The 26,598-nt window shown below is 40.3% G+C and overlaps 1 protein-coding gene across 2 annotated transcripts in view; it reads left to right on the top strand.

The window, feature by feature from the left end:
- Nucleotides 1-26,598, top strand: part of NR3C2 (nuclear receptor subfamily 3 group C member 2) — a 459,143-nt gene that overhangs the window by 369,894 nt on the left and 62,651 nt on the right. For both annotated transcript variants that reach the window (XM_040331880.1, XM_040331870.1), the window contains exons 5-6: nt 15,701-16,051; nt 21,670-21,814. In XM_040331880.1, the coding sequence (XP_040187814.1) occupies nt 15,701-16,051; nt 21,670-21,814 (496 nt within the window). The remainder of the gene's footprint in view (nt 1-15,700; nt 16,052-21,669; nt 21,815-26,598) is intronic.

Genomic DNA, 26,598 nt, shown 5'->3' with positions numbered 1-26,598 from the left:
TTGAGCATTAGTGAGCGAAGAATCTGGGAGTTCCCATTTATGGGTAATAAGCCCCTCCCATACACATGCAGCAATGAGCCTTGGCAGCCCATGACATTGTCGCTGGTTTGCCAGTTTTCATTCCTTGGTCCACTTTTGGTAGGCCCTGCCATTGAAAACAACCCATAAGAGCTGCAGTTTTGGAAATACTCTGACCCAGTCATCTAGCTATTACATAGGCCCTTGTCAAAGTCGCTCGGGTCCTAACGTTTGCCCAATTTTTTTTCTGCTTTCAACACAGCTTCATCACCTTTGCCATAATGTTATGGCTGATGGGTGTAAATACTATATATATTAATAATATATGATTTTACATGCCAGATGTCCTTCGTAAACCACCCTAGAAACTGTCTGAAACAAAAATACTAACTTGACAAACTTCCATTATTACCCAATATTGTTTTGGTCCAGACAGACTCTTTAGAGCTGTTCTCAGATCAGAGAGAGAGTGACATGTGGGAATCTGTGCTGAGAGAAAAACAATTGTGGATATCCTGACAAAATATCATTCACCTGCCAGATATGTCTAATTCTCTGACTTTAATACTTTCTGATATGTGAGAGACAACCAGCATTTTCAGATGGAGAAGCCTGCAATGATGCCTATTCACTTTACAGCCATCATATAGCACGTTTACTCATACAGGGCCCTTCCAGGTAGTGGGCGTACTGCTTCTGCTGTGATTAGTCACGACAGAAGCCATTCGGCGGGTGCTAGCCAATGGATATCCTCTGGCAGCCGCTGATCGGCGGGAAGAGAGGCTGGATGAAGCTCTGCCTATGTAAACAGGGGAAAGTAATAGATTTTCTTTCCCTGCAAAGGGAATAAAATCCATCACATCTCTTAGTAAAAGCACCACACAAAGTACACAAAAACACTGGCTAGGCACACATTTAACCCATGGATCGCCCTAGATGTTTAACCCCTTCTTAGCCAGTGTCATTAGTACAGTGTCAATGCATATTTTGGGCAGTGATTACTGTATTAGTGTCACTGGTTCCCAAAGTTTTAAAAGTGTCAGAATCTCCACTGCATTATCGTGTCCCGCTATAAGTTGCTGATCACCGTCACTAGTTACTAGTATAAAACAAAATTCCAGTATATATCTCTTAGTTTGTAGCCGCGATACCTTTTGTGCAAACCAATCAATATACGGTTGTGTAGATTTTTTTTACCAAAAATATGTAGCAAAATACACATTTTCCTAAATGTATGTAAAATTTGATTCTTAAAAAAAAAAAAATGTTAATGGATATGTTTTATAGCAGAATGTAAGAAATATTGTTTTTATTTTCAAAATTGTCAGTCTTTTTTTTGTTTATAACACAAAAAATAAAAAGTGCAGTGGTGATCAAATACCACCAAAAGAGAGCTCTACTTGTGGGCAAAAAAATTGCCTGGTCATGAAGGGTGGTGGGTAAATCGTCGAGAGGTCAAGTGGTTACATTTCTCTCAGCAAAGATTTCTGTAAATACATTTTGTTTTCAATCTCTTTTTATTAAATGTATACACATTTTACATATACATATATATTACATAGTACATATACCTAAATATTCATATATCTTGTCTTGTATCTTTACATTTATTTCCTGTTTTCCTAACTTGGGATCTTAGGGCCAGATTCACAGAAGAGATACGACGGCGTATCTGCTGATACGCCGTTGTATCTCTGTTTCTATCTATGCGACTGATTCATAGAATCAGTTACGCATAGATAGCCAGAAGATCTGACAGGTGTAATTGTTTTACACTGTCGGATCTTAGGATGCAGTACCGCGGCCGCCGCTGGGGGGAGTTTGCGTCGTAAACCAGCGTCGGGTATGCAAATTAGGAGTTACAGCGATTCACAACGGATTTTTGCGTTCGCTACGTCGCCGCTAGTCTAGTTTCCCGTCGCAAAGTTAGTAGTCGTTTTAGGTGCCCTAACTTTAGTCAGCAAGCGTATTGCTGTCTAAAGTATGGCCGTCGTTCCCGCGTCGAAATTTAAAAATCAACGTCGTTTGCGTAAGCCGTCCGGGAATACGGAATTACGCTACGCGCGTCGTCGTTCAAAAAAATTACGTCACGGCGCGCAATGCATGACGGGAGTTCGGAAATGGGCACACGCCCATTTAAATTGGCCCGCCTTGTGTCGGAGGCCGTCGGCGTAGGTTTTCATCGCAAGTGCTTGGTGAATCAGGCACTGAATCAGGCACTTGCGATGAAAAATTGCGGCGGTGTAACGTATCTACGATACGTTACGCCGCCGCTCTCCTATGTGAATCTGGCCCTTAGTTTATAAGCATGGGGTCTAATTCCCTTTATTCTTTTCCCTTGTTATTTTCCCAGGATTTCGATGTTATTTCCTATCTCCCATTCATTCATTCTACACATATTCTGAAAAGAAAATGGGGGGATAGAGCCCTCCCTTTTTTCTCCCTCCCATTCCTCCCTCCTCATTCCCTGGTGTGAGGTTTTCCCATTCATAAATATTTTATTAAACCCTTTGATGAGAGATGAAATTCATCCCATTGTTGCCATATTTTAGGCATTTGATTCTTTGTAAACTCCTCCTCCCTAATTTGTTTTTCCACATGTCGTATTTTGTAGATCCATTGTGTTATTGTGGGACTTTTTGTTTTCCGCCATTTACAGGCTATTATTAATCTGGCTGCTGTTATCATGTGGTGACAAATATTTGTCTTAATAGTTTTTACTGACCCTGATGTTATAGATAATATTACGCTATTTATGTTTGGTTGTATCTCAGATCCAGACACCTTCTGATATATCTCCAGTATCTTACTCCAGAAATCTCTCAGCACTGTAAATACATTTTAACCCTTATAAAAGCCAACTATGACTTAAGATATGACTATACTTCAAATTAGACTATGGGTCAGCAAATTGCAAGATCGATCATCTCTGTCCTTGAAAAAAAAAAAAGGTTTTGTTTGTGTAATGTTGTCTGGTCTGATATTTATAATACATTTTGTGTTCTGCTCCTAAATTTGCATATACAGTGAGGAAAATAAGTATTTGAACACCCTGCTATTTTGCAAGTTCTCCCACTTGGAAATCATGGAGGGGTCTGAAATTGTCATCGTAGGTGCATGTCCACTGTGAGAGACATAATCAAAAAAAAATTCCAGAAATCACAATTTATGATTTTTTAACTATTTATTTGTATGATACAGCTGCAAATAAGTATTTGAACACCTGTCTATCAGCTAGAATTCTGACCCTCAAAGACCTGTTAGTCTGCCTTTAAAATGTCCACCTCCACTCCATTTATTATCCTAAATTAGATGCACCTGTTTGAGGTCATTAGCTGCATAAAGACACCTGTCCACCCCATACAATCAATAAGAATCCAACTACTAACATGGCCAAGACCAAAGAGCTGTCCAAAGACACTAGAGACAAAATTGTACACCTCCACAAGGCTGGAAAGGGCTACGGGGAAATTGCCAAGCAGCTTGGTGAAAAAAGGTCCACTGTTGGAGCAATCATTAGAAAATGGAAGAAGCTAAACATGACTGTCAATCTCCCTCGGACTGGGGCTCCATGCAAAATCTCACCTCGTGGGGTCTCAATGATCCTAAGAAAGGTGAGAAATCAGCCCAGGACTACACGGGAGGAGCTGGTCAATGACCTGAAAAGAGCTGGGACCACCGTTTCCAAGGTTACTGTTGGTAATACACTAAGACGTCATGGTTTGAAATCATGCATGGCACGGAAGGTTCCCCTGCTTAAACCAGCACATGTCAAGGCCCGTCTTAAGTTTGCCAATGACCATTTGGATGATCCAGAGGAGTCATGGGAGAAAGTCATGTGGTCAGATGAGACCAAAATAGAACTTTTTGGTCATAATTCCACTAACCGTGTTTGGAGGAAGAAGAATGATGAGTACCATCCCAAGAACACCATCCCTACTGTGAAGCATGGGGGTGGTAGCATCATGCTTTGGGGGTGTTTTTCTGCACATGGGACAGGGCGACTGCACTGTATTAAGGAGAGGATGACCGGGGCCATGTATTGCGAGATTTTGGGCAACAACCTCCTTCCCTCAGTTAGAGCTTTGAAGATGGGTCGAGGCTGGGTCTTCCAACATGACAATGACCCGAAGCACACAGCCAGGATAACCAAGGAGTGGCTCTGTAAGAAGCATATCAAGGTTCTGGCGTGGCCTAGCCAGTCTCCAGACCTAAACCCAATAGAGAATCTTTGGAGGGAGCTCAAACTCTGTGTTTCTCAGCGACAGCCCAGAAACCTGACTGATCTAGAGAAGATCTGTGTGGAGGAGTGGGCCAAAATCCCTCCTCCAGTGTGTGCAAAGCTGGTGAAAAACTACAAGAAACGTTTGACCTCTGTAATTGCAAACAAAGGCTACTGTACCAAATATTAACATTGATTTTCTCAGGTGTTCAAATACTTATTTGCAGCTGTATCATACACATAAATAGTTAAAAAAATCATACATTGTGATTTCTGGATTTTTTTTTGGGGATTATGTCTCTCACAGTGGACATGCACCTACGACAACAATTTCAGACCCCTCCATGATTTCCAAGTGGGAGAACTTGCAAAATAGCAGGGTGTTCAAATACTTATTTTCCTCACTGTATAAAAGTATAAAAGTAGATAAATAAAAATATTTCAAATAAATCAGCTTAAATGAAGACTGACTTTCAGGTACTTGTAATCCATTTCCATTTAAGGATGGATGTGTACAAGCATAAGTGCTAACTAAGTAAATGTATGCGCTTCTGCTTTTATATTAATTGTCATGCTTTCCATAGTAATAGAAATGTTTTCATTTGGTTGTGGGGCTTTATGTTATTTTACCCATTATGAGCATTAGTGGATAAACAAAGCAGCAGTCTGACGTATTTGCTTTGTCTATATAGTTAAGCGGTTTCCTGGCAACATTGTAGAGCTCCGTTTACAAACAATATTAATGAGAAATCGTTGCAGGGCCCTATCAGACATCTTTGACATGGCGGTAGTTCTCTGTGGCACAGAGTCTTTTCATAAAAAAGTACTAGTACCATCTTATTTGACCTTCAGCATGGAATTCTAACTTCTTTTGTAACACACTTATCGGTCACCTTGGTAACCGATTCAAGATCACAGCCATTTCCCTTTTTCTGTATTTAAGTCACTTTCTATATGTTTGACAAAATCTGACAAATAGCCAGAGAAAGGGTTTTTTGTTGTAAAGAAAAAAAAATAATAGAAATAATTTTTAGGGTGGACTTTAAGAAGGAAAAGCAAATATGCATGTAATGATTATATTGTACTGAAAGTTAGATAGATAAATACATAGGGATCTGGAGAGAAAAAGGAAATGGTGCAGCACATTACAACTATATCATACAAGCGATGTACGCTTTACTTCCGACTTCTATATAGACATTCGTACTACATAGATGTTGGTTGAGATTGCATAATTCAGATTGTAATGTTTGGCCAGTTTTACAGAGATCATAGAGAAGAACGATGCAGACTTGAATGACTATGGCCTTAGATTTGCAGAGAGAAACACCGCTCCAGTTATGTAGCACTCTTCATTCACATCTGTAAAAAAAAAAAATATTCAGGGGATAATACTGATTTTGGTTTTAACCATTTCGGACTTATTAAATATACTAACAGATAATAGGATGGTTCTTCCATTTCATTTGTTTTGTTCCCCTTACAGAGATTGCCGCTTATTGTCAGTCCTGGTGATTTCAATGAATGCAAAGGCAATATGCCTGGTGGCACACAGTTGTCAATTACCTGACAGCCAATCTAACCCTCCCCTGTTCTACCCAATATGAAAAAAATCTTTGTAGCTGGTGGGCATGAAGACACAAATGTCCAGACTTTAATTGTTCATATTTATATGGCTTTGATCGCTGCAGGAACTCTGTATATTTTCCTACTATATCTATTGTAAAACAGTGGTTGGTGAATGATACCTTACCAGACATGAATGTTTTACTAGATTTTCTTTTTTAATCACTTCCTTACTGGGCACTTAAACCCCTTCCTGACCAGAGGACTTTTTGCGATTCGGCACTGCGTCGCTTTAACTGACAATTGCGCGGTCGTGCGACGTGGCTCGAAAACAAAATTAACGTCCTTTTTTCCCCACAAATAGAGCTTTCTTTTGGTGGTATTTGATCACCTCTGCGGTTTTTATTTTTTGCGCTATAAACAAAAATAGAGCGACAATTTTGAAAAAAAAAAAATATTTTTACTTGTTGCTATAATAAATAGCTCAATTTTTTTTTTTTACGTTTTTTTTTATCCTCAGTCTAGGCCGATACGTATTCTACATATTTTTAGTAAAAAAAAAAAAAAAAATCGCAATAAGCGACTGGTTTGCGCAAAAGTTATAGCGCCTACAAAATAAGGGACAGAATTATTATTATTATTTTTTTTTTTTTACTAGAAATGGCGGCGATCTGCGATTTTTATTGGGACTGCGACGTTATGGCGGACACATCGGACACTTTTGACACGTTTTTGGCGCCATTCACATTTATACTGCAATCAGTGCTATAAATATGCACTAATTACTGTATAAATTTTTTTTTTACTAGAAATGGCGGCGATCTGCGATTTTTATTGGGACTGCAACGTTATGGCGGACACATCGGACACTTTTGACACATTTTTGGCGCCATTCACATTTATACTGCAATCAGTGCTATAAATATGCACTAATTACTGTATAAAACATTTTTTTTACTAGAAATGGCGGCGATCTGCGATTTTTATTGGGACTGCGACGTTATGGCGGACACATCGGACACTTTTGACACATTTTTGGCGCCATTCACATTTATACTGCAATCAGTGCTATAAATATGCACTAATTACTGTATAAATGTGACTGGCAGGGAAGGGGTTAACACTAGGGGGTGAGGAAGGGGTTAAATGTGTATCCTAATTAGTGTTCTAACTGTGGGGGAGGGGGGGTGACTGGGGGCGGTGACCGATCTGTGTCCCTATGTACAAGAGACACAGATCCGTCTCCTCTCTCCCCTGACAGCACCGCTGTCTGCGAGAGCCGGGAATGAGAGATGATCTCATATGTAAACATGTGAGATCATCTCTCATTGGCCGCACAGATCGCCTAGGAAACGGCCGCTCCGATTGGCCGTTCACGGCGATCTGTGACTGGCTGTGTCCAAGGGACACGGCCAGCACAGCAGTTCCCCGCTGCGCGCTCGGGAGCGCGCGCGGGGAACGCGAAAAGGGGCGGCCGTAAAAACACGGCCTCCCAGAGAAGTAGAGCCACCCGGCGGCCGTATATAGTCGTACGGCCGTCGGGAAGTGGTTAATGTGACATATAGTCAATTTGTTTCTACAAATTTCTGTCTGGCCATGTTGTAAAAGTCTAGAAGACACTAGCTGCGACCGCGGTCACGGCTTACAGCAGGAGTCCGGTGCGTCCCTGTTCAACCGTTTCCGGTGCAAATCCGGTTAAAATTTTTGGCCGAATTTGCACCTGAAACAGAGCCAAAGATGCACAGGACCCTTTTCCAGTGCGCTCTGCGGCCACCCTGGAACTGTGTGAACCAGTCTCCTGTAATATGAATTGGATGTGAGGAAACCTGCATCCAATTTGTATCAGTGTGAATTCAGTCTAAAGGTTGTTGGTCCACTACCCACATTTTTTATACAGAGATCTACAGCCCATGAGCTGTGATCAGCAGTACAGTGGACAGTGTCTCAAATGAAAAAAAAAACATTTGTTCACTGAAAAATCCACTGTCCAGGAAAAATGTAGTAAGCAGCTGCTATCAAAGAAGCTGTAATATCAGAGATAGCTATAAGTCAAATGTGATTCTCAACCATTGTTGAAAAATAACTGTTCATTTATAAAATGTAAAGAGGAAAGAATCACAGCCCCCATATGAATTAACGATAAGGTGCAGCAGCCTCAGCTTACACGTCATCACCAAACCACACACCCCACTCTGTTTAGTTACAATATAATATGAAAAAGTCAATAAGCTACCTTTTTTTTTTAAATAACTATCATGTCAGACTTACCTCCACTGTAAAGTACAATTAACACAAAGTGGACCCGATCCTCTTCTTCTAGGGTTCCTCAACAGCACTACTGGCTCCTCACTGCATTGAAAAACCACCTAGGAGAAGCACTCTCCTTGGGAGGTAACCGCGTGGGGGCGCGCTCCCGGGCCCAGCTTTTGCGTCCATAGACACAGAATGCCACACTCAGCCGCACCCCCGGCGCCCACGTCATTGGATTTGATTGACAGCAGTGGGAGCCAATGGCTGCACTGCCATCAATCTATCCAATCAAGAGCCAAGACACCAGTCAGAGAGGGTGAGCGTGTCTCCGGCATGGGAACAAACAGGCTCAGGTGAGTAAAACGCCCCAAAGATGCTGCTTGCAGGACTTTTTTTCCTGTCCTGCAAGTGCACTTCCCCAGTGTGAAAGCGCTCAGGCTTTCACACTGGGGTGGCTTGAGAGGCACTTTTTAGGCGATTTACAGGCACTATTTTTAACGCTAAAACACCTGAAAAGCGCCCCAGTGTGAAAATGCTAGAAAAATCCCTACTGACCTAGAAAGTTAATTATTTTATTGAGAACTTATGTATCATTATTATTACTGACCACTGCTATAGATTTTCAGTTAGACAGAGCCTTTAATGTATCTTAATGTAGAAAACACCAGCATCTCTTACCATACACCTGCCTTACTATTAATTTTGTGACCAGTGAAAATTACATTTTCTAAACGATTATCAGTGTTTTGTCTTGGTGAAGTTTTCAAGAAGACTCATTTGAATGCATTAGGATCACAATCTATGAAAGAAATGCAGACATAGTGTTTCACAGAGGAGGAATGAGAATATGCCACTATGCTGTTTTATGTAATTGTCTGTGATTGCCTACCAGGTAGACGTCTTATATCATTTCTATAAAAAAGCAAATCAATTAAAGCAGCCCTAAGGTCTGTGCAGCTGTTTCATTGTAGAATAAGGGGATACATTCCCTATGCAGTAGCACTATGTTGCTTTCTATGGTGTAATCATAAATGGACCTGTTGTAATGAAAATAAAATGTTTTATACATTTCACATGGTTACCACTCCAGGGTTAATTTTTATTACATTGCATATCTATTTATTTTACCCTTGCTACAATGTAGACATCATTATCATGTATTCTACAATAAAACAACACTATACAGTAAAAAATGCAATATGTGCATTATTTAAAGGGGCTGTAAAGGTTTGTCTTTTATTTTCTAAATAGGTTCCTTTAAGCTAGTGCATTGTTGGTTCACTTACCTTTTCCTTCGATTTCCCTTCTAAATGTTTTTTTTCTTTGTTTGAATTTCTCACTTCCTGTTTCTCCTCAGTAAGCTTTCCACCATCATCCGAGCGGTGGAAAGTCATTGAGAACAGCTTACTGAACACCTTACTGAGGAGGAACAGGAAGTGAACCAACAATGCACTAGCTTATTTAGTTGGGTCTTGCTAGAAAAAATGCATATAACACAGGGCGACTAACGCTGTGAATGCCAATGTAACAGTGTACCAACGTCCCGATAATATGTAATTAGGAATTAGGCTGGGCTAATGAAATGGACTTTAGGCGGTACAAGTAAATATAGTAGAAAATCTATAAGTATATTTATTTATAAAAATAAAAAAGTACACAAAGAAAGAGATGATATACAAAACTCTGTAAACACAGTAATACAAAATCGGCATATTTATCACAGTACATACATAGGGAATATTGCATAGTGCACATATGCTTATCTAACATAACCATACAGCACCAGAAAATATATAAAAGACTTTTAAATCCTTAGAACTGGATTAGATATGCGGAGTGATGGAGGTTGCTTTTACTCGCTTTTACTCAACATGTTTCATCCTGACTGGGAATCATATGATGTCTAGTAGGATAAGCTGCGGTCGCGGCGATCGGTGGTGTGGTCTGACACGCCGCATCCCCCCCCCCCCGTTTTACTCACCTGAGCCCGTTCGTTCCCATGCCGGAGGCTCTTTAGCATGTAATTAGCTATGTCTAATCACAGCTGATCACAGTGTACTCACGCTGATAGATGCGAGTAGAGAAGAGACAATCAGCTGCTCTCCTGATGGGGGGTCTGCACTGATTGATTATCAGTGCAGCCCCCCCAAGTGTGCCCACCCAGAACTACCAGGGATGCCCACCCATGGCCGCCAGGCAAGCCCACTATAGCCCACCAGGGATGGCAATCATTTCTGTAATGACACCCTAAGTATGAAAGGGGTTAAAGTCATTTAGGACATTCCATTCCCGAACACAAAGGCAGCTACCGAACACTCCAATCCACCGAACAAGAAATCCATACAAATAATACTCCCCCAAGTACGAGACGAAGCACTGCATTGAGGGTCAATCAGGAATCAGACTCTTTATTAGAACCAGAATACAAGTCTTGTATACAGTAGAAGAGGAGGTGCATATATCCTGCTCATATTACTCTGAAAATACGCCTGTGACCAGAAACCTAATTAACATGGGCTAATTAACTAATCCCTTTAAGCAGCCTGGTCATTGTTATGATAAATCAGGATTTCACTACAGGTCAGACTTGTTGTCACCGATATTCACACAGTAGATGATACATTATCATACGTTTAAATACAGGACATCTCTCACAATAGCAGGAGCTCCAGGCAGGAGTCGGCCCGTCTCCTACATTGTACAGAGGCCAATGTGATCAGCTCTCTTAACTAATATGTTGAGTTCAGAATCAAACAAACCAAGCATAGTCTTTACATATATGCAAAAATAGGGAACAATACCGCTCTGTCTCTTAAAATGAAAAAGTGCAGCAGCTAACACAGCAAAATCGATCAAAAATTGCAACAAAGAAACATAGAAAAAGGTGCAGCGCTAAATATATGACAAAATATCTAGTAACAAATATCAAAAATTATAATGAGCGATTGTAGTCATCACCACATGTGACCACCGTAGTGAAAAGACTTGTAAAGAGACTAAATGTGCAAACAAAGTCCATAAATAATCCAATTATTAAGTGAATGAACACATTCTAATTGTGATTGATTAGGGAAAGTTGATAGAAGATCCATCACCGAAGGGATTGAACCCAGATGAGCATATACCCACTAGGTCAATCAAACTTGTAAAGGTTGATACACCATAGGAGGGATTTCACAGGCGGCTCAGACACCAAACAATCTCGATGAAACCTCAGGCTTGTAGGTCCAAGAAATCCAGCAAGTACAAGTATCAGGGACGCAGTGATGGGGCTCCCAATCATAGGTCATGTATCATAACATCCAACTGATAGAAATATAAAAAAGAAGAAGAGCAGGGGCGCACATAGCGTAATTCTGCAAGATATCTCACAGTATTTATTAAAAAGGAAAAAACACTCACATTTGCAGTGATGTAAAAAGCGCTTATAAAATCAAGGTAACAGTGGCATCAGTGATCCTTTCCGACACGTTTTGTTCTAAGGAACATCATCTAGGGTTTACATAAAGATAAATTTAGATAAATATTACTGTCCCGTTTTAAGTAATCAATACATATTCTCAGTGTTCATTATTTTCTTGGTCACCCTGCGCCCAAAAGTGACTCCCGTCACAATTGCCCGTTAGAGATGGCACCCTGTGCCCATCAGTGATGCCTGCCAGCACCTCTGATCAGTTCCCTCTATCAGTTTCGCCAATCAGTGCCCATCAGAGCCACATATACGTGCCCTTCAGTGTCACCTATGAGTGCCCATCAGTGCCACTTATTAGTGCCCATCAGTGCTGCTTATCAGTGCTGCATATAAGTGCCACCTCATCAGTGCCAATCAGTACTGCCTCATCAGTACCCGTCAGTGCAGCCTCATCAGTGGCAATCAGTGAAGGAGAAAACGTATTTACAGTTTTGTAACAGAAACAAATAAAAACTTTTTTTTCAAAATTTTCATTTTGTATTTTTATTTGTAGCCCAAAAAATAAAAACCCCAGAGGTGATGAAATACCACCAAAAGAAAGCTCTATTTATGGGGGGAAAATTTTGCATGACAGCGCAATTGTCATTCAAAATGTGAGAGCGCTGAAAGCTTAAAATTGGTCTAGGCAGGAAGGTGTATAAGTGCCCTGTGTTGAAGTGGTTAAGGATTCCCTTCACTGGAACTAAGGGGCCAAGCCCAACCCCTGAAAAACAACCCCACACCATGATCCCCCCACCACCAAATGATTTGGGGTGGAGGGACTTGACTGGCCTGCACCCGATAAAACACCTTTGGGATGACCTTTGGGATGAATTAGAGCAGAGATTGGGAGCCAGGTCTTCTCATCCAACATCAGTGCCTGACCTTACAAATGCACTTCTGGAAGAATGGTCAAACATTCCCAAAGACACACTCCTAAACCTTGTGGACAGTCTTCCAAGAAGAGCTGAAGCTGTTGTAGCTGCAAAGGGTGGGCCAACTCAATATTGAACCCTACGGGCTAAGATTGGGATGCTATTAAAGGGGTTGTAAACTCTCGCAGTTTTTCACCTCGATGCATTTTATGCATTGAATTGAAAAACCTCTTGTGATACACCAGCCCCCCCAGAGCCCCCCTTTTACTTACCTGAGCCTGATCATTCATGCGCTGACGACAAGCACATCTGCTCGCAACACTCGAGAAGAGGAGGAGCGCCGTAGGGGGACCCCAGAAGAGGAGGATTGGGGCCACTCTGTGCATAACCAACTGCACAGAGGAGGTAAGTATGACATGTTTGTTTTTTTAAACTGAACCTTTAGTTATCCTTTAAAGTTAACGTGCGTGTAAAGGCAGGCGTCCCAATACTTATAGTGTATGTATTCTTAGCTGGAGTCATTGTGCTATCAGACTTTTCAAGACTGCAGACAGGAAGGGGTTAAACAGAGTAACGTTTTCCTCTTGGACTGGGAAAGTCTAAGAACAGATTTTGCTTTTTTTTTGGAAAGCTGTGGCAGCCGAAGAGATCTGTTTGTTCTAATTCCGCGTACACACAATCGGAATTTCCGACAAGAAAGTTCGATGTGAGCTTTTGGTCAGAAATTCCGACCAGTTGTAGGACCCATTGGACTTTTTCAGTTGGAATTTCCGACAGCAAAAATGTGAGAGCTGGTTCCCAAATTTTCCAACGGGAAAAGTTCTCGTTGGAAATTCCGATCGTCTGTATGCAATTCCGACGCGCAAAAAAACACACATGCTCAGAATAAATCTGCCACGGATCTGCCTAAAATTTGCGAATGACAAAACGTGGCCCTCGCGTATTTGAGATGGCATTTATTTGAATGACACCTCAAATCGCGGTGCGGGTCTGCCGCACGATAAACCATGCTGCAATCGCGGAAATACGCATCGTGGGACGCATGTCTCCCCAAAGTAGCTCCTTAACTATTTTTGGGCTACATGTGTCCCACTATGCGGTTAGCTGCGATTGCAGCACGTTTGATCATGCGGGAATCATGGCAGACCTGCACCACAATTTTGAGATTTAATTCAAATGAATGGCATATCAAATGCGAGTTCCGCGTTTTGTCATTCACACATCAGTGCTGTCAAATCTCAGGCAGATCCACAATCTGCACTGATGCTATGTATTTTATGCACCGTTTATTCTAACAATTATTTCACATCTGTTTTAGCTCGGAAGTCTAAAAAGCTAGGAAAGTTAAAAGGGGTGAAGAACACCAGCAACCTCCAGATCTGCCTGTGATTTAAAATGCTGTAGTGTGAATGCAGCCTTAGATGTGGTGGCTGCATTCATTTTCTCTTTAACCACTTAAGACCCGGACCTTTATGCAGGTAAAGGACCTGGCCAGTTTTTGCGATTCGGCACTGCATCGCTTTAACTGACAATTGCGCGGTCGTGCGACGTGGCTCCCAAACAAAATTGGCGTCCTTTTTTTCCCACAAATAGAGCTTTCTTTTAGTGGTATTTGATCACCTCTGCGGTTTTTATTTTCTACCTATTTTTGGTAAAAAAAATCGCAATAAGCGTTTATCGATTGGTTTGTTCAAAATGTATAGCGTTAACAAAATAGGAGATAGTTTTATTGCATTTTTATTAATATATATTTTTTTTACTACTAATGGCAGCGATCAGCGATTTTTTTCATGACTGCGACATTATGGCGGACACATCGGACAATTTTGACACATTTTTGGGACCATTGTCATTTTCACAGCAAAAAATGCTATAAAAATGCATTGTTTACTGGGAAAATTACAATTGCAGTTTGGTAGTTGTAGGGGTTATGTGTGACCTCATATGTTTTTCTAACTGTAGGGGGGCGGGGCTGGACGTGTGATGTCATTGATCGTGTTTCCCTATATTAGGGAACACACGATCAATGAAGCTGCCACTGTTTACACACAGCTCTCCCCCTTCTTCAGCTCTGGGGACTGATCGCGGGACTCCGGCGGCGATCGGGTCCCGCGGCCGCCGTCACGGAGCTTCGGACCGGGTGGGCACTTAAAGAGGACGTACAGGTACGTGCTTGTGCCCAGCCGTGCCATTCTGCCGAAGAATATCTGCAGGAGGCGGTCCTTAAGTGGTTAAGGCCGGTGATCCAGCCAATAACACCTTTCCTGTGTTACTGTGTCTGCATTCTGCATGAAGTAGTAAAGCAGACACCTTTGGACAGCAGCATTGTCAATCTGGGGAGAGAGTAGTGTTATGCCGCGTACACAGGATCGGAAATTCCGACAAGAAAAGTCCGATGTGAGCTTTTGGTCGGAAATTCCGACCGTGTGTAGGCTCCATCGGAGTTTTTCTGTCGGAATTTCCACCAACAAAAATTTGAGAGATGGTCCTCAAATTTTCCGACAGGAAACATTCTTGTCAAAATCCAATCGGTTTTCTTGTCTGATTTTCCGATCGTGTGTACGCCACATTAGACTAGCAGTTTAAATGGACTTGACTGACAAATTGTAGTTAAAGTCCAGCTAACTCTTTATGAGCAGTTACAACAAACTGTTTTTTTCCTTTTGGGATAAAGGTTTACTTAAATGATTAAAACCTGAGCAAAAATCCTGGTGATTACACATTTTTTAACATACTTTTTATTGAAACAATATTGTACAATGTTTGTACTATTAAGTGGATCTTAAGACCCTTTCACACTGGGGTGGGGTTCAAGCGCTTTAGCTCTGCAAATAGCCTCTGCTAAGCGCCTGAAAACCGCCTCCCATTCAAGTGTGACTTTTCACACTCGGGCGGTACACTTGTGGGACTTGACAAAAAGTCCTGTAAGCAGCATCTTTGGGGCGTTTTGGCAGCGCTGTATTTAGTGCCCCCAAAATGCCCTGCCCATTGGAATAAATAGACAGCATTTTGAAAGCGCCTGAAAAGCGATTTGAAAGCGCCGCAAAATGGGAGTTTTTAACCCCTTCTTTGGGCTTAAAAGTGCCCCACTAGCGCCCCGACCCCAGTGTTTAAGGAGTCTTATACAACAAAATGTTTCTTATTATTTTTTTGAAATGTAGTAATACATTATTAAATAAAAGCTGTATAAAAATAAAGTATACAACTAGAAATAAAGTGTAACTTTAAAGTCCTGGAGGAACATGTGAGCACAATCTGCACTGATGATATGTATTTTATGCACCGTTTATTCTAACAATTATTTCACATCTGTTTTAGCTCGGAAGTCTAAAAAGCTAGGAAAGTTAAAAGGGGTCCATGAAGAACACCAGCAACCTCCTTCACTTCAACAGCCACCTGTACAGAGTCCAAAGGATGAAACCACATTCACATCCCTACCAAAAGACACCTCTGTTTCCACAAACACAACTATTGTTCCAATCATATCTGCTGTATCCCCTGGACTTACACTGTCGGCAACTGTGATACTTGAAAACATAGAACCAGAAATTGTGTTTGCGGGATATGACAGTTCACAGCCAGACACAGCAGAACACCTTCTATCCAGCCTCAACCGATTAGCTGGGAAACAAATGATCCAAGTGGTCAAATGGGCAAAAGTGATTCCAGGTATGTAATGAAGTTTCCAGGATTGTGTTGGAACATATTTATTTTTTATTTTGAATGTGTACTTTTGCAATATCATGGATACTGTATATAAGTGATATCAAAACAGTTATAGTACCTTAAACTGTTAAATACAGACAGTTCTTAGTGTTAGGCCCCTTTCACACAGTCGGACCATTCAGGTCTGCCTGTCAGTTTTGACGGGGGACCTGAACGGCTGTTCCATGCATGCCTAGGGAGCGTCGAATGTAAGCGGAGACATGATCCACCAAAATCAGACGTATGGCGATACGTCCCCCATCCGTTCATGGCGGATCGGATCGGAGATCTCCCGCTGAGCCGGCGGACTCCGTAGTGACGGAGTCCGCCTCATGTGGAAGAGGCCTTAGTGTTACTTAGTGTTGTAAAGCAGGTGAAACAATGTGTAAATCTGTTTACTTTTTAAGTTCTTTTAAAGAAGTGTGGGATTTGAAAACCTACTCATTTTCATTAATGTGTTGATGCAGCTGTCCCACATCAGCTCAAAGCCTTGGATCACAGTAGTGCAGGTGATTGCAGGTGCGGGAATCTTTAAAAACACACAGGGATGCTCTTTAAAAACACACAGGGCTGCCATTTATTCCTAATGGCACCTCCGCGCATATCAAACCGCAGCACATTTATGGGAACCACCAGGAAATCGCATGGTGCAAAAGCACCATGTGATTTTCCTGCCACTGCATTTAAAAAAGAGGTGCAGGAATCTTTTTCCTGCATGAAATGCAGGCACAGCAGCCCATTCAAATTAATAGGCTGTTGTGCCTGCTGAGAGGCTGATCCAGCTGCTGGTCAGACATCTGGGTGGATTTCAGCATTATTGTTGGGATTCCAGCAGAGCTTGGGCCCGGCTCTGTGATGTCACCTGATAGTGGATTTTTAGCCCGCTGTCAGCTGAATCTGGGTCACAGTAGTGCAGTACTAAGTGCACTCCTGTGACATACAGAAGAAGTATGGCCAAAGGAGCTGTGATGAGGTAGACTATTTAAGTGGTCAAATGATCTTTGTACCCGGTGGAGCTTTTGTTTTGCCCTATCTCAATCTTCTCCCCTAACAAATGAACACATGCAGATAATCTGTATTATGTGTGTTACAGAAGTGCTGTCTGCTGCAGTACTTACTATGCAGTGGCATTCAGTGCTAGAAGAAACAATGTAATGGTATTAAGACCGGGTGGGGCATGTTGAGCACTGGGGGAGGTTCTGAAGTTGCAAGATCCAACACTAAAGCCCCTTGCAAATGGGGCTGTCTGGAAGCATTTTAGTATGCCGTGGAAGAACAGGTGCTATCTCCAGCATTTCTGCAGGCAGCCTGCCAAAGTCTCTGGCAGGCTGTGGCTGGACAGGGCTGAGTGCTATACTGATAGTTACCTGCATTTAGGGTCCTTTGCATTTAGGGACAGAGGTCTGGAATTCAAAGGATAACTAAACACTTGCATTCCAGACCTTCATGGCTGAACACACAGGGCCCTAAACGCCAGTACCACGTCATACAGGGTTCGACACAGACTTTGACAAGTTTAATGTAGCGGAGCTAAAAATTGAACCTGTCCCTCCTGGGTGCAAAAAAAAACACCAGGAGGGACACACTGCTCCCATACAGCTATCTGTGCAAGGGGCATTATGGTTTCATGTATGCATTTATCATGTATCAAAAAGATGTGCCTCTTAAATACACTATCCAGGAATGAAAGAAATTGTGGATGTTAAACTAAGACATGTGGAATGGATCTGTAGATATGGTTACCTTTCAGATACAATTCTCTTTATGTTGCTGCCATAATTGGCAATGAAAAAGTCCCCGGTCAGTGATCTGCTGTTGGAGTTTCTGTTGCCCCATCCACAAGATAATAACATCTCAGATGTCCAAATCGATTCAGGTTACGATCACACTACATCTGTGTGTCTCTAATTTAGGAGGTGGACAAATAAGTTCTATTTTGTTAACTATTTATTTAAAGTACTTAAAGTATAATTAAAGGAAACACTTTTTTTTAGTTTTGGATAGATTAGAGATGGATTAGTGCCCCCACTAAATAGATTCATCCTTTCTATTTTTCCGGTTTAATATTATCATTGAACATGAAAGTAAAAGACAAAGTATATTTTGGGTAGTCCCATGAAAAGTATTAGATGGGAAATCTTCCAATGAGGACACTAGTTCTTGTAATCTGGGGGTCCCCAGTGAATTGCCTTAATTTTCAGGGATTTCCTCTCACTTCCTGTTTGGCTATAGGACAGGAAGTAAAGGGAAATCTCCGCAATGGGATACAGATGGTGAAAAAAAATGACAGGGGTTATAACCCTCCCTTACACTATCCAAAATGAAAGAAACGTTTTGCATTTAGTTCTACTTTAATAGTCTTTGTAATTCTCAAGAGCAGACATTAAGGTCATAACAAAAATAAATAGATATGTATAAAATATATACCTCCATTAAATTATGTAAAAGAAAGGTCAGATACAGCAGATGATGTTACCTGTTTTCTGTGTGCACGGTATGCAGAGAGGTATTTGTATATATCATATAAAATTATATTTTATCTAACATTTGTTTCTGATGCCCAGTACTACAGGATTTTTTAGTCTCAGTTTATTTAAGTTAAAACATAAACACTGTTTGTTCCTTTTCTAGGAGAGACCCTAGCAGTGAAGAGCTGAATTAAATTGCTGGAGTCATCTCCATTTTACTCTTATTAACAGCAGTAGAATTGAGAAGACGTTACATAAACATTCATTTGTTTCTCCCTGCACCACATGAACCATTGCAGCATCACTGTAAAGGATTGCTGAGAACTGGAAAATCAACTGCATGTAGTGTTTTAGGCTTTATGTTAATAAAACTGATTTGCCCCACAAGGCACTTTCAGGCATTTAAAAAAAATCCTTGGTTTTGGAATATACACCATATACCGTGCGGTTTAATTTTTACTTTTAGCGATTGCAGTGTTTATACACAGATATCACAGTTATCATTGTTTAGGTGTGGGTTTAATGAAGAACTCTATTCAACTCTGAGGCTGATCCCAAAACATGTTTTTTGGTAAACTATAGAAGTCCCATCTTTTCACTATTATGTCAGTTTACTTTGCAGGTTACACCAAACATAGTAAAAGATGCCCTTCCATCAGTTAACTAGTCTGTGTATATTTTAATGAACGACCTGATATTTTCATTAGCCATCTTCATACAATGTCTTAGTTTAAAGGTTAACAAACAGACTTAACCAACTTTCATGTTGTCATCTGATCTTAGCAAATAGGGTTGATTTGCTAAAATAATATAACTTTGCAAAGTGACTGTTCAAGCGCTTACCCCCGCAGGAGCCACTGATGATGACATTTTCTCTGCTCTGCCATATAGAAAAGGCAGTATTCTAGCGCAAAATCAATAGCTGAATAAGCATACAGATAGTCACATGATGAAGACAGCCAGTTCATATGGTTTATACATAAAGTATATGCATAAGCTGTCCAGTGGTTGAACTTCTTGTGGAATGAGGTTGATAGAAGTAAGTTAAAAGCGGCAGCTATCCTTAGAGTAAGCCAGCTCTGGATGAGAAAGGAGCGGAAGAGAGAAGGAAGTGCCAGCTAAGTGTATAGGTTTAACATTTAGTTACAAGTTAAAATGCACAAGTAAGTAAATATCAGGCTCAACTGATTGCAGTTGGAAGGTCCTTGTTCTGTCACCGTCAACAGGGATTTTTCATCTTGTAGCAGGCTCCATAGTCATCCTGTGGCCACCAGGAAGTGAAACCAGCATGGAACACGGGCATACATGACATCACCAGATGGACTGGCAGATACAGGAAGAGACAGAGAAACAATACAGGCTTGTAGTAGTAGCAGGAGCTCTGAGCATGTAGCCTGTACTGTTTCTCTGTCTCTTTCTGTATTTGTCAGTCCATCCGGTGACATCATTTTGGCCCATGTTCCACGCTGGTTTCACCTTCTGGTGGCCACGAGATGCCTATGGAGCCTGCTACAAGATGAAACATCCCTGCGGATGGTGACAGACCAAAGGACCTTCCGAGACAGAATCTCCCCCTCCCACTACAATCATTTGAGCCTGATATTTACTTACTTGTGTAAGTGCATTTTAACTTTTAATTAAATGGAATGTGAAAACCCCAACACTGTTCTCTGTTCTGCCATGACTTACCTAACTGCTCAGTCCCCTCTGACACACTTGGTAGACTAAAATGTGTTTACACCTATGTGACTTAAGAGTTATGCCGCGTACACACGACCGTTTTTCGGGTTGTAAAAAATTAAGTTTTTTTTTTTAATATCATTAAAAACGATCGTGTGTGGGCTCCAGAACATTTTTCACTATGTAAAAAATGGCCATTAAAAAATTCGAACATGCTCTAATTTTTCACGTCGTTTTTAACATTGTTGTTTTTAACATCGTAATCGTAATCGTTTTTCACGATCGTGTGTAGCCAAGGCCGTTTTAATGATCGAGTTGAAAAAAAAAAACGTTTTTTCTAGACCATTAAAAACATCATTTTTTACAACCCGAAAAGCGGTCGTGTGTACGCGGCATTAGTCTATAATAATTCACAGGAATTAGGCCACCAGCCACTTGGATGTAAATTAATTAAATGTATCAAGGCAATGCAACTAAATGAGGCATAAAACAATGTACAGATAATTATACAGTCTTAAGGATACTATAAAGAAAGAAAAGCCAATGACCAACTAACTGGCACTCAAAAGACTATTGTAAAGCAAAATTAAACTGTTAAGCCTCGTACACACGACCGAGAAACTTGACGGGCGAAACACATCGTTTTGCTCGTCGAGTTCCTTGTTAGGCTGTCGAGGATCTCGGCGAGCCAAATTTCTCCATTCCCGTCAAGGAAATAGAGAACATGCTCTCTTTTTGGCTCGTCGAGTTTCTCGACAGTTTCCTCGACAAAAATGTACACACAACGGTTTCCTCGGCAAAAAAATATCTCCCAGCAAGTTTCTTGCTGGTTTTTGCCAAGAAACTCGGTCGTGTGTACAAGGCCTAACAGGTGCAACTTTAGTCTTTAGAACTGCATCTCTATTTGGGCTAACAGTGTTTGGAGGGCGTTTAGGATGGGTAGTAAAGCTCACCACATCCTGGCAGGCAACTTGTCTGGCATTGGTCATCTTCATACACTTAATTTAAAAGTGAACTAACAGACTCAACCGAATATCATGCATATATTATCTTACTAAATGGGGTTGATTTAGAGAATAGAACTTTGCAAAGTGACTATTAATTTTGTTGTACTAACTTCAGTCATCAAATGTTAAAGCAAAAAATGTATGTTTCTTGTAAATTTTACTTGTACACTATTGGAGGATTTAATAAGGTAACATTTAATATATTACATTTTACCTTATTCGCTAGCTAAGTAACATTCAATTTGCTAAGTAAACATTTTCTGCTCATTTAATAAATAAAACCTTAATGTTAAATAGTCATCAAAAAGTATAGGAAATGTCAAAACTAAACAATCATTTTGTATGTGTATACATACATTTTGTGTTTTGTGACACAGCATTATGTCTTTTTCAAATTTCCTATAACCCTTATACTCATTTGTTTCAGGATTTAGAAACCTGCCTCTTGAGGACCAAATTACTTTAATCCAGTACTCCTGGATGTGCCTGTCGTCATTTGCCTTGAGCTGGAGATCCTATAAACATGCAAACAGCCAATACTTGTATTTTGCACCAGACTTGATATTTAATGAGTAAGTATTCATTAGTAATTATTTGAAAAATTGTATTTACTGACATTAATTCAGTTTCCGATCACATGGCTTGTATAAATGTGTCAGGCAGATAACTTTTGCTAGATGTTAACGACATAATCATTGTCCATTTCTTCACTTTGCTATATGTGATATATGCATTAAAGCTAAAAAAAAAAATAGGAAATGAAATGCCAGTTACAGTTTAGTTAAGCAAAGTTTATCATTCAATATGATAGTGTGACGCTTACAGAATGGTAAGAAAACACATTTATGAATGTGCATGTGTTCTTGGACATCCAGACACAGAGTTGAAAATGAACATTATATAAATCTTGCTCTATATGTGCAAGCAAATTCAAGATTTAGATTTACAGATCTGTGACTTCCTTTAGAAAAGTGCAGTTGGGCATTTCATATGTTTCTAATATATTTGAGAATATGATTCCACATTTTACAGCCTTCATTTTAACAATAAGCGTGTTACATACTAAATAGCAGAATAAATCTACTACATTAGATGTACTTTTTTATGTGTACATGTTTACTTTTGTGTCTGCTATGTGTATAGGAGAATAAACTGACACTTCTGCCTGGTGATTGTGATTTTCTCCAGTGCGGAAGATCCTATTCATCCTTTTCATGAAGTCCAGGAATAAAAAAAAAAATCGAAATCAGTCATTCTGAAAATTTACATACCACTACTACTTTCAGCTTTTATTTTATAAGTGCTTTGTTTCATCGCAGCTTTTTAAAGCACCTAGCCTTCCCAAAATCCTCACACTTGAAAAGGTGTCCTTAAAGAACATTATTTTCCATTTCTTTGAATTCCCTAGAAGAGTGGATAGGCATTTATCTTTTTAAGTCAATATAGTCAAGTTAATTTTTCTCTTTTCTGTATGAAGTAATCTTGCTGAGCTAAAATATTCCTTCAGTGCAGATTTTTATTTTTCCATTTATGTGAGCGGCAAAGACATTTTATTGCTTATTCACTATTTTCATTTCTTCTTCCCCTGAGTGGGATGCTCTTTAGTACAAATATTTAACGTGTAAGAAAGAGTGAGGGGAAATGTCTCTAGTGATTGAAATTGGTTTTCCCACGAGTTAACGTGTATGTATTAAATCCCATTCATTTACTGGAAATGTGAAAAGCCTATTGCTGTAGGCTGCTCAGAGTGTCAGTGCATGTGGGTTTGTTAGCTGTATTTTAAATGTTATTATTATTATTATCATTATTTCTATTTTTTTTTTATATTTTTTTTGCTTTGTGGGCTTTGTGACAAACACCCCCAAATTCTTCAAATCAAAAAATGTACTTTGGGCAAATATCTGGAAACGCAGATACAATACATATATGAGAGCTGTTTTACCTGTCAGAGCATTTCTATTTCTGTCCCTTAACAACCATGCCACATAGACAGCCTTGAGACCTGATCTTTCTCTACTGCAGTTAAGAAATACAACTATGTCTTGTCCCTCCCCCAGCCTGTAACTGACCAGTAATGGAGAAACTAGCAAACTGATGCGTTATGCCCTCCGTCACTCTATTTCACCTTCTCATCAACATGTTCCTTGTTAGTATATGTGCACTGCAGCACACCTGATTGGCTCTCAGGGCTGTTTCTCTCTCTACCAGTCCAAGTGCTGCTTTATAGGGGCAGACATCAAGTATTTACACTACTTCCATTTACATACTTATTGATAATGAACATATACCGGTATACAACTTGCAATTGCTTGTAGTACATGTGATATTTCTCAAAGCAACTCCTGTGCCCCTGTATTTTCTGGGATTTCGGGCACAGACTGTACACATTGTTTTGACTTCCCTCCTAATCAGATCTAAGACTCCACTCCTTTTGGTGCATAGCTCTCTAATTTGCCATTCAGCTGGCAAATACCAGAGCCTTTACTAGTCATGGTGACTTTTGCATTTGACAGCTGAATATTAATGACTATAATTTTTTACAGGTCTTAATTCTAATACTGTAAACATTACCTATATTCTGTTGATGTATACATGATTGAGCCTTTACAGACAAGATAGGACAGCCATATTATAACTTTTTTTTTTTTTTTTTGGGACATGTATGGACCAGTCTTTCGCTTGTGTCCCTTGGCTGCTTTTTGGATTTAAAGTACAGCTAAAGGCTCCCATATGACAGTACAAACACAAGAGCCCTAAAGTACACAAAAACTTCCTTTGTCTTCCCTGACCAAGCCAAATCATTACATGCTCCTACACTTCCCAGTCACCGAAGCTCAGAGTTGGGGGATTTCAGAAACAGAAGTAATGCTGCCAATCCAGAAAACAGTGGACAGGACCATGTGTGGTCAGCTGCTGATTGACAACCTACAGGCCTGTGTATCGGCAGTGACAGTGTTGTTAGCCATGCCACCTGCAACATCTTATTCTTCCATTGTAGTGTAAGCAGTCACAGTCTACATGAGAGTGTCAACTCTTCTCTCAATTTAGGAGCAGTGCAGCATCGTTGCCACACCTACACAGGAAGTTGTATTAGATAGACTTCACGGGCAAAACAGGTATTTGTGGGATTTTGCAAGGAAACTAAGTGAAAACTGTGAGCGCAGATACATTATTAAGTCCTGCAGCACATGTATGTATATATATATACATATATATAGATACACACGCATATATAGTATAGTTCTACTTTAAATTGAACGAGGCCCCAGCTCTTCTCCAGTTGATAAGGGCTATATGCTATTATGTCAATTATAATGAGTGCTAGAATATCTTTGTGGAAATATGTAGGTGTTGCCCTCAGACATAATGTGGCCCCTTGAAGATTAATTTCACTCAGTGTAACCTGTTGCTTCATTTGACTTCAATATACCTAGGTTAGAAAATTATAAATACATTTTCAGAATTTGCTACACAGACTCAAAAGTAACATACCAAGATTGGTTGTATTGCTTTCTAATGGACATAATTACATTTATTGAAATATAAATCATAGTTTACACACTCCAGGTCCAGCTCTCCAAGTATACAATTCCCATCTAGCTACAACTGTTCAAAAATATCAAAAGTAAACCTTGATATGAACAATGAAAATAACATAATAAGCTGTATTAATTTCCACTTTAATTAAAAAGAAAAAAATATAAAACTCCTTTGTTTTAATATAAAGACCATTTGAAAAGGTAAAGCAATAAACAAAACATAAACAACGTGCTTGATTTATTAAAACTAGAGAAATGGAGTAGAAAATGTGGTGCAGCTGTACATGGTAGTCAATCAGCTTCTCACCTGGAAGCTTTATTGGTTTCTATGCAGAGCTGCACCAGATTTTTCACTCTCCAGTTTTAGTAAATCTGCCCCACAGTGTGTAACATATATCTCCTTTACAATATTTAGTTTTATCTTTTATACAATATGTTAATAATGTACATTCAACAATACATGTCTTCTTCTCACAACCCTTTTAATGTTTAATATGCAAATAGTGTTCCAGCACCCTTCACACTTGTACACTATATTACCAAAAGTTTTGGGACACCTGCCTTTACACGCACATGAACTTTAATGGCATCCCAGTCTTAGTACGTAGGGTTCAATATTGAGTTGGCCCACCCTTTGCAGCTATAACAGCTTCATCTCTGTTCTATCAGGTTGAGGTCAGCGCTCCACACCCTAAACTCATTTATTAATGTCTTTATAGACCTTGCTTCACTGGTCCAAATCATTTGGTGGAGGGGAGATTATGGTGCGGGGTTGTTTTTCAGGGGTTGGGCTTGGTCCCTTAGTTCCAGTGAAGGGGACTCTTAGGGTGTCAGCAAACCATTTTGGACAATTTCATGCTCCTAACTTTTGTGAACAGTTTTTGAATGGCCCCTTCCTGTTTCAACATGACTGTGCACCAGTGCACAAACAAGGTCCATAAAGACATGGATGAGTGAGTTTAGGGTTGAGGAATTTGACTGGCCTGCACAGAGTCCTGACCTCAACCTGATAGAACCCCTTTGGGATGTATTAGAGTGGAGACTGTGAGCCAGGGCTTCTCGTCCACATCAATGCCTGATCTTGCAAATGCACTTCTAGAAGAATAGTCAAACATTCCCATATACACACTCCTAAACCTTGTGGGCAGCTTTCCCAGCAGAGTTGAAGCTGCTATCGCTGCAAAGGGTGGGCCAACTCAATATTGAACCCTACAGACTAAGACTTTCATGTGCGGGTAAAGGCAGGCATTCCAATATTTTTGGTAATATAACGTATCTGGACCCAATTCTTTTTCAGGTATAGCTTCTACTTTTCTAGTGGTATGAACGCCAGTGATTCTCAATATGCAAACTCCATATATGGTAAGAATCAGATAAAGATAGAGCTAGCATAGAAACTGTATACAGGACTGGAATTTATAGGCCATAGGTTATATGTTGCTACCTTTTGATAATTTGCTTCATTACTGTGGTCCTCTTCTACAGAGACACAGCCATAGGAACTCACTCAGTACCTGGGTGAACATGGCGGCTCCTTCTGCAGACATGCAGATCCCAGTCATTCCTCATATTTTAACTGTGAGTACCCCACTGGGCATCTTCTCATCAGCAACAACGGATCACAGATGCAAGAGGGCTGGGACAAAAGGACTTAAAAGCATGTGTCCTGCAGACAGTCTACAGGAAACAAAGAACACCAAGGTGATAGCTGTTCCCTTGTCCCCAAACATTTTTCTTATTTCCACTCTCATCCGATTCTTGGTCCCTCTTGGGCACACACTGTGGCCTTTCTGACAGAAGTAGATTTCTCTGCCATT

Source organism: Rana temporaria, chromosome 1 (assembly GCF_905171775.1).
Source record: "Rana temporaria chromosome 1, aRanTem1.1, whole genome shotgun sequence".
NCBI lineage: Eukaryota > Metazoa > Chordata > Amphibia > Anura > Ranidae > Rana > Rana temporaria.
Note: the sequence above shows the minus strand (reverse complement) of the source record. Positions and strands in the feature narration are given on the sequence as shown.